At 33.1% G+C, this 10000-nt stretch overlaps 2 protein-coding genes across 3 annotated transcripts in view; one reads left to right on the top strand and one right to left on the bottom strand.

Moving 5' to 3' along the window:
• The window catches only part of LOC141381315 (uncharacterized), a 26855-nt gene extending 24247 nt beyond the window's left edge, over positions 1 to 2608 (bottom strand). Inside the window, exon 1 of the mRNA XM_073945170.1 lies at positions 2445 to 2608. The gene's annotated coding sequence lies outside the window, so the exon portion shown is untranslated. The remainder of the gene's footprint in view (positions 1 to 2444) is intronic.
• Positions 2609 to 4379: 1771 nt separating this feature from the next.
• The window catches only part of prpsap1 (phosphoribosyl pyrophosphate synthetase-associated protein 1), a 31666-nt gene continuing 26045 nt past the window's right edge, over positions 4380 to 10000 (top strand). Inside the window, exons 1-3 of one of the 2 annotated variants that reach the window (XM_073938825.1) lie at positions 4380 to 4637; positions 6205 to 6257; positions 8051 to 8117. In XM_073938825.1, coding sequence (XP_073794926.1) covers positions 4555 to 4637; positions 6205 to 6257; positions 8051 to 8117 — 203 coding nt within the window. In that variant the 5' untranslated portion in view covers positions 4380 to 4554. The remainder of the gene's footprint in view (positions 4638 to 6204; positions 6258 to 8050; positions 8118 to 10000) is intronic. The other variant, NM_001002199.1, reaches the window with a different exon arrangement.

A 10000-nucleotide genomic window follows, 5' to 3' on the forward strand; every position in this document is an offset into this window, starting at 1 on the left:
GTTTTATTAGCCTGGCATCTAATATATAAACACAGTGGGTATTATATCTGGAATAACCATGATGTTTGTTATAAAAAATAAATCTATATTTTTTCCTAATTGGTTTAAGAACAATATTTGCTTAGTTTCTCAACTGTTTAATAATAATGGTCATTTACTTACTTATTCTGGGTTCTCATACTGTATTTCTGTAACCACATGGGAGTTGGCCACAGTCATGGACGCAATTCCCAGTGGAGCTATTACCCTATTAAAATATTCTCTTGGTTCTGTTCTCCCCTTTACGTCATTGATTAATGCTTGTGAAACAGTGATTGGGAAAAATCTGTTTCACGCTTAACTCTTCTCTCAAAAATAGAACGATTCGGCATCTTTTTCAGAATAAAATAACCTCTATTCCTCATGCCATATTTTACTGGAGTATTTTTTTCATGACATCCCTTAGAAGATTGTGTGGTCTTTACCCAACAAAGTTTTTAAATAAGGTTAAAGGGGTTTCCTTCAAATTGCTACATCAAGTTTATCCAGTGATTATTTATATTAAACAAATGCTCCCTGAAAAGGTTCCCCTTTGTTCCTTTTGTGGAATAATAGATGAATCTGTCGATCTTTTTTGACAATGTGCCCATGTTAAGATTTTTTTTGAAAGAATTCAGTTTATGTGCTCAAAATTCAGTGCATGTGAATGTTTCCGAGAGATGGGTTGCGGCTGGAAGGGCATCTGCTGCGAAAAAAAAACTTGCTGGATAAGTTGGCGGTTCATTCCGCTGTGGCGACCCCAGATTAATAAAAGGACTAAGCTGACAAGAAAATGAATGAATGAATGTTATGTGTTCAGTTTATATATATATATATATATATATATATATATATATATATATATATATATATATATATATATATATATATATATATATATATATATTTTTTTTTTATTTTATTTTTTTTTTTGTCATACAAGAATCATGTCTTATTTGGTTTTTATCATGTTGATAAAGTTAAAGATAAATATTTTCAAATAAATCAATTTATATCACTAGCAATTTTTTTTTATACACAAATGCATATTTTTTGTCTGTAAAGCCCCTTTTTCTTATTTTTTTGTAAAGATTTAAAATATTATTTGAATACAAACTCTACCTCCAGCAATGTAAAAGCGTTAAAATCAATAACACATAGTTGAAGTCAGAATTATTAGCTTCCTTCGAGTTTTTTTTTTTCTTCTTCTTTTTTAATTATTTTCCAAATGATGTTTAACAGAGCAAGGACATTTTCACAGTATGTCTGATAAATATTAAAAAAATATTTTTTTGTTCTGGAGAAAGTCTTACTTGTTTTACTTAATATAATAATATAAAAGCAGTTTTTAATTTTTTAAACACCATTATAGGGACAGAATTATTAGCCCCTTTAAGCTATTTTTTTTCTCGACAGTCTACAGAACAAACCATCATTATACAATAACTTGCCTAATTACCTTAACCTGCCTTGTTAACCTAATTAACCTAGTTAAGTCTTTAAATGTCACTTTAAGCTATATAGAAGTGTCTTGATAAATATCTAGTCAAATATTATTTACTGTCATCATGGCAAAGATAAAATAAATCAGTTATTAGAAATAGGATATTAAAGCTATTATGTTTAGAAATGTGTTGACAAAAATCTTCTCTTCGTTAAAAAGAAATTGGGGGAAAAATACACAACAGGGGGGCGAATAATTCTGACTTCAACTTTATGTGAATCTTACAGTATTGTCTATTTTCCATAGCGGACTGTATTGTATGACCGTTTTAAATATCACTGTGAGCTTACTTTAAGATAGATTTAAAGTGATTTTTGTAATTCATATCCCCCCCGGCATAATCTTTTGTTTCTCTTTTTGTTGTGTTCCGTTGTCTTGTTGTTATAGGATTTGTACCTTTTCTGTAGGTTTTTGTATTCTTGTTGAACGTTACAATAAAAAAATAAATAAAATAAAACAAGAAAATAAATAAAAAACCGAGCGGAAAAATAGATGTCAGAATTGTGCGGTTTGACATTATAAGCAGGCTATTTTTACATGGCACACACTTGCTGTTTTTCCTATTGGTATATTTCCTTTCCAGTAATCTTCTTGTACGTCGTAAGCAGCGAATGACATTTTGTACGAGTTTAGAGTTGTTTCTAACGTTAGCCTAGCCTATATTTGAATGAATAGGCTACAATATAATATATAATATATATATTCTATCTATAATGTTCAAACGTGCAAGTATGTTATCCAAGATGTATAAATGAAATCAATAGTTTTCAATTGATTATCTTTGGGCGATAACAGAATTTAGACATTTGAACACATCGCAGGTTTTATCGAAGAACTTTCACTTCATAAACCCTGTTCAGACGCAAAACTCACTATAACATCAAACAAACAGCCATAAAACGATTCATAAAACAAAACTTACTGTTTAAGTGTTGATTGTTGTATTAAATCTTCCGGTTCTCCTCTTCACTTTCATCAGACGTAGACGTCATCTCTCTCTCTCTCTCTCTCTCTCTCTCTCTCTCTCTCTCTCTCTCTCTCTCTCTCTGTGTGTGTGTGTGTGTGTGTGTGTGTGTGTGTGTGTGTGTGTGAGAGAGAGAGAGAGAATACTCTGTTAATACTTCCATTGCCTTTATCCTCTTTTATTTATAACCACTAATCTATTTTTATTTTTATTAATCTATTTTTAATTATCTGTTTCATTAATCTACTTTTATTTTTATAAATTTATTTTAGTAATCTATTTTTGTTAATCTATTTTATTAATCTGTTTGTATTTTTATTAATCTATTTTTATTAATCCATTTTTATTTATTTTTATTAATCTATTTTTATTTTTATTAATCTATTTAGTAATATATTTTTATTAATCTATTTTATTAATCTATTTTATTAATCTGTTTGTATTTTTATTAATCTATTTTTATTTTTATTACTCTATTTTTATTAATCTATTTTAATAAATCTATTTTTATTAATCTATTTTTATTAATTTATTTTTATTAATCTATTTTTATTAATCTATTTATATTTTTATTCATCTATTTTTATTAATCTATTTTAATTTTTATTCATCTATTTTATTAATCTATTTTTATTAATTTATTTTTATTTTTATTAATCTATTTTTATTAATCTATTTTAATAAATCTATTTTTATGAATCTATTTTTATTAATCTATTTATATTTTTATTCATCTATTTTTATTAATCTATTTTAATTTTATTAATCTATTTTTATTAATCTATTTTTATTAATTTATTTTTATTAATCTATTTTTATTAATCTTTTTTATATTTTTATTCATCTATTTTTTTTAATCTATTTTAATTGTTATTCATCTATTTTATTCATCTATTTTTATTAATCTATTTCTATTAATCTATTTTATGAATCTATCATTATTTTTATTACTCTATTTTTAGTAATCTATTTTATTAATCTATTTTTATTTTTATCAATCTATTTTTATTAATCTATTTTATTAATCTATCTTTATTTTTATCAATCTATTTTTATCAATCTATTTTTATTTTTATTTATCATTTTTAAATCTAGTTTATTATTCTTTTTAATTAATCTATTTTTATTACTCTATTTTCATTCATTTTTTTATTTTAATTAAATCTATTTGTATTAATCTGTTTTTAATTTTTTTACTCTATTTTATTAATCTATTTTATTAATCTTTTTTATTGTTATCAATCTATTTTTATTAATCTATTTTTATTTTTATTTATCATTTTTAAATCTATTTTATTAATCTTTTTAATTAATCTATTTTTATTACTCTATTTTATTAATCTATTTTTATTTTTATTAATCTATTCTTATTAATCTATTTGTTACTCTATTTTTATAAATCTTTTTTTATTAATCTATTTTTATTTTTATTCATCTATTTTTATTAATCTGTTTTTATTTTTATTCATCTATTTTTATTAATCTTTTTTATTTTTATTCATCTATTTTTATTAATCTATTTTTATTTTTATTCATCTTATTAATCTGTTTTTATTTTTATTCATCTATTTTTAATAATCTATAATTAATCTCGGGTGCTCTGGTTTGCCCCACAAGTCCAAACACATAGGTGAGTTGGGGCTGGATTGTCTGTAGCGTATGAGTGTGTATGAATGGGGGTGTGCTTGTTTCCCAATGGTGTTTTGCAGGACATCCACTGTGTGAAACAAGTGGTGTATAAGTTGGCGGTTCATTCCGCTGGCGACTTCTGATAAAGGGACTAAATCTAAAAAAGCCTTAAAAGAAAACGAATGAATGTGTGTTTTACTGGCTATGATGATATAATATAGTCGACAGGCGGCGGTAGAGACGCAACTCTCGCTCACAGACGCCAGAGAAACTCACACAGAAGAAGTCCAATGGTTGTTTGGAAACCGCTGTAAACTTACTTCCACAGAGGGCAGAAATACTCCTTCAGTTGTTTTCACAGCAGCTGCAGGGTTTACATCGCAAAGACGAGAGTTAAACCAGGAGTCTTTGTAGCAGTGGACTAACTGTGTTCTCAATCATGAACGTGGCTAAGAGTGGATATCGCGTTTTCTCTGCCAACTCTACACCCGCGTGCACTGAACTCTCTAAGAAGATTACAGAGTACGTATATCTCATCTCAATATTTAACATCTGTCACCATCTTCATCTGTGATATCAATGTGCAGCGGTAATATCGGGAGTTCGGCCTGTAGATCTGCAAAACACATGACAGATGAGTCTGGCCTCATGATTTAGATGTCTCTCATTTCCAGCTGCAGTGGTCTACGTTTTTGACTGATAATTAAAGTTATTTATTAATAAAATATCACCCCTGTGCTCTTGGTTTGTACCCTGAGCATCGCTTGATTATGCGAATTAAGTGTTTACTGTGTTAATGGGGTAAAGTTGGTTTTATATTCGCACTTTCGCGTTCAATAAATTAATAGATCACACTGCAAAAAAATGCTTTTCTTACTTTGATTTTTTTGTCTTGTTTTTAGTCCAAATATCTAAAAATTCCTAAATCAAGAAGAATTTTCTAGACAAACACAACATATTGTCTTGTTTTGAGAAATAATATGCTAATATTAAGTGAGTTTTTCCTTAAAACAAGCAAAATAATCTGCCAATGGGGTAAGCAAAATAATCTTACGTCAAAAGGAAAAACAAGATTATTTTGCTTACCCCATTGGCAGATTATTTTGCTTGTTTTAAGGAAAAACTCACTTAATATTGGCATATTATTTCTCAAAACAAGACAATATGTTTTGCTCGTCAAGAAAATGCTTCTTGATATGAGAAATTTTAGATATTTAGACTAGAAACAAGACAAAAAATCTATACAAGAAAAGCATTTTTTGCAGTGCAGATTTTAAGTAGGCTAATATACAGATTAATTCTCGTAACTTACTGCCATGATCACAACACATTATGTTTATAACTACCATTAAAGAGCTGAATAAACATTCTTATCTCTGTGGATGGTTCCTGTATTGTTTACCATGAGGTAAAAGTTGGTTTTATATTTGCACATTCTGACATTCTCTTTAATATTGTCACTTCAGACAAGTATTTTAAGTTACTTAGGGACATTCTGACTTTCTCATTATTATTTCAGAAAAGTATGCTTTGCCAATTCTAAATAGGCAAATTCATATTAGCAGCCAAATGACTGTCAAAGTATGACATTGTTCACAGTAAGTTAAATAGTGCTAATGTTGTTTTGAAGTAATTCAACATTTCAGATCGAATATTCAAAGTATTGTGTTAAACTGTATCGGCACCGTGTCACCATACTTTAAATAATCGGACAGAAATTTCATCGAAGTTCATTCATTCATTCATTTTCTTGTCGGCTCAGTCCCTTTATTAATCAGGAGTCGCCACAGCGGAATGAACCGGCAACTTATACAGCAAGTTTTTACGCAGCGGATGCCCTTCCACCCGCAACCCATCTCATCCCATCAGTTGCAGTGTTTTGTGCAGATGTAGAGAGCTGGAACAGTGGGCTATTCATCACATAATCTGCGCATGTGACTGACCGCCCTGCACTCATTGCAGACTGTGACTAATAATGCAATCTGGTTAATCAGGAGCTCTTGAAGCTCTGCTTGAGAGATAAGAAGGTTTTTTTTTTTTTTTTTTTTTTTGTGTAACTCTGTTGATTTTCCTTCTTGTTTTTGTTCAGGCGTCTCGGAGTGGAGCTGGGGAAGTCTGTGGTTTATCAGGAGTCAAACCGAGGTGATCAATAATGCTTCATTTACACACAAACTCTTTTGATGGTGGCCAAGGGTGACCCTTGGAAATACAGGCATATAGAGCTGCATGATATTGGAAGAATCTGTCATTGCAAAAATGAAGAGACTTTTACCAGATTAACTGAATAATGGAAAAAAACTATAATTTTTGATTGAAATATTTTAAAGGGGACCTGTCATGCAAAAATGAAATGGGGGGTTTAAACAGTTGTGTGGCAGCAGTCTATGAATATAGCCAGCTTCTAATGGTAAACATTTATTCAATTTCTTTTTTTATCATCGCACTTGATAAAAACAACAGAAGCAGAAATCTGCAGAAACAATTTGATTGACATTCTCGCTTTATCAGAGCGGGAAAGCCCCGCCCATTAGTGATGATTTCTTCCTTATTAGCATAAACAGCCCTGAGTGAGAAGCAGCTGACCACCATTAGAGTTTTGACTTGCTGGATAATGTCATCAACTAAGAGATATTGGCTGTTTCTCAATTCCAAGAACGCAGAGAACGGACTTGCGTTCTTGTGGAGACCGGTCTTGCCAGGTGTCCTCGGAAAAACGAACTCAGGAAACCACAAGGGCAGAGAATGCGTCCTTTTAGAAATGAGATGCTGCTTTCTTCCTGATGGTCACGTGACCTTCACGCGTTTTAAATGGTCAATTATTTAAACATTTCAACATTAATACAACGATTTATTGTTTTCCACCCTTTTCAAAATAAATACTTTGCATAAAAACATCATCAATATACTCTGCACAATATAAATAAAACATTTTATTACGAATTTCAGCAAACAAACACCCTTAATGTGTTTATTCCTTTATTAAAATGTCCATGGTAATGTTTACTTTCACCGTTTTATTTAGGGAAACTCCTGAGGTAAATAAGTTTCATCTTCGAACTTTATTAATACATCTAAATGAAATGCTGCGCTTCCCACCTCCAATCGCAATGACTTCTGGGACTTCTAAAGCGTGTTCGGTGCTCAAGTCTGCATCGGTGCGTCCTTGATATTAAGATCACATTCGGGAAGTTTCCCGCGTCCTCTGTTCTTGCGGTCTTGAGTATTGGAACTGAACTATGGCAGCTGATGATGATGTTACACAAGGACGCAAGACCGCTAAAGAACGCATATTGAGAAACAGCCATTATATATGCTAGAACATGCAAACTCCACACAGAAATGCCAACTTACCTAGCTGGGACTCGAACCAGTGACCTTCTTGCTATGAGGCGACAGTGCTAACCACTGAGCCACATATTCATTCATTAATTTTCTTTTCAGCTTAGTCCCTTTATTAATCATAGGTCCCCATAGTGAAATGAACCGCCAACTAATCTAGCATATGTATCACCCATCCAGCTGCAACCCAACACTGGAAAACACTCATACACACTTTTTCACACTCATACACTACAGCCAATTTAGCTTATGCAAATTCACCTATAGCGCATGTGTTTGGACTGTGGGGGAAACCGGAGCACCTGGAGGAAACCCACGCGAACACAGGGAGAACATGCAAACTCCACACAAAAATGGCAACAGATCCAGCAGGGGCTAGAACCGGCGTAATTTTTGCTGTGAGGCAATCGTGCTATCCAATGCGCCACCTTTCCGGCCCCCTCACCCTCCTATATATTACATCGGAAAAGGAAAAGACATTAATTGAAGGGAGATACTTTTATTCATTAAAATGATCAGCCCAATAATTTAGCATCACCTGAAAAAAGCAACTCATTTTTGATTGTTATTTCCACGTGTTTGTTTTTATCTGACAGAAACGAGAGTAGAAATCAAAGAGTCTGTAAGAGGACAGACGATCTTCATCATCCAGACCATTCCCAGGTAAGAGTGAACCTCAGAAAAGCAGATCAGCATGTTTATTAGTCTGACTTCACGGTCAGACTGATTAGACTAAATTGAGTCACTGCGTTTTGCAATATGAACGCATAAATAGTGCATAAGTACAGTTGAAGTCGGAATTATTAGCCCTCCTGAATTATTAGCCCCTCTATAAATATATTTTCTCCAATTTCTGTTTAACACAAAGAAGATTTTTAACACATTTCTAATTATGATAGTTTTAATAACTCATTTTTAATAACTGATTTCTTTTATCTTTGCCATGATGACAGTAAATAATATTTAACTAGATATTCTTCAAGATGCTAGTATTCAGCTGAAGCCTGGTTTATACTTCTGCGTCAAGTGACCGGCGTAATCCACGGCGCATGCAACGCACGTAGCCGTGCATTTATACTTCTGCGCGCTGTCTCTGTTGGTCTGCATTAACACTTCCGAAATGCTAGTTGGCAGTGAGGTGTTAATGCTCCTCTGTGTCGAGTTTCTTCGCTGCTGTTTTGCTTTTTCTGAACACTTCCTAAATGTACTAGTGGCTCAAACTCGCTCATTTTGAGGCAGGAACTGGCGGACGTGCAACAACTTTAACTATGAGGTAAACACAAAACAAAACTTTCCATCCGGAGCTCCTTCACCGGATTTCACACTTGTAAACAATCGCTCCATTGGGCTTGTGCCGCTCGCGCGGCTTTCGGTCCCGCCCTGACTCTTCATCGCTACCAAGCCGACCAATCACAGAGCTTGCGCCACGCGTTGTTGTGACGTGTAGTTACATTTTTTGAGAGGTGCACATCAGCGACGCCAACGGCCACGGCGTAGGGCTATACGTCAACATGTAGGCTGCGCTGTAGCATACGCGTGCGATTGACGCAGAAGTATAAATCAGCCTTTAAGTGTGCTTTCACACCTGTGAATCGATTCAGTTGTTCTGAAACAGAGATTACATTGTTACATTGTTGCTCTTTACTCTTGGAGCGGTTCGCTTTCACACTGCAAAGTTTCTAATCGGACCAAAAGAGCTAAAACAAGTCACGTGCGAGTAAACTCTCCTCACATTGGTCAGAGTGTCAGGGCTTATTTTGCAGCGTCCCGCTAAGCTGTCAGGAGAGGTGGTGGTTTGGTGGTGATTGACAGGGTGGGTGCGCACGCGACTTGTCTGAGGAGAGACGCGGTGGGGAGGGGTGAGGGTGCGCGACGATGCCTATTTGAGGACCTGGAGGGAGATGCGAGATTACCGGGAGATCATCACTCGTTTGCAGGCATCCGGAGACTCGCAAAACTTCCCGCCCTACTCATAATTCTCTCTTCAAATAGCCGTATGCCTATTACATACCCATAAAACACTGTGATATAACCACGCTCGGATCGGATGGCTTTCCCACTGCAATCGAACCGCTCCAGGGTACGTTTCAATCGAGCCGAGACCACCTCATTCAAGCGATCTCGGAGCGATTACTTTGGCGCGGAACAGAGCGTGATTGCCCTGTTCACATATGCCAAATGAACAGCGCTAACTGGGCAAACGAGATACGTTCCGAAACAAAAGTGTAGGTGTGAAAGCACCCTAAGTGACATTTAGGCCCAATCCCAATTTTATTTTTGTACTCTTACCACTTAAAAATGTACCCCTAAGAAATGGGACCGCACAACAGCACCTGCACACGTCATTATATGTCATTGCAAGTCTTCAAGCTATATATATATATATATATATATATATATATATATATATATATATATATATATATATATATATATATATATATTTTTTTAATGTATATATAAATATGTATATATATATATATATATATGTATATATATATATATATATATATATATATATATTTTTTTTTTTTTATCAAATATAC

Source organism: Danio rerio, chromosome 3 (assembly GCF_049306965.1).
Source record: "Danio rerio strain Tuebingen ecotype United States chromosome 3, GRCz12tu, whole genome shotgun sequence".
NCBI lineage: Eukaryota > Metazoa > Chordata > Actinopteri > Cypriniformes > Danionidae > Danio > Danio rerio.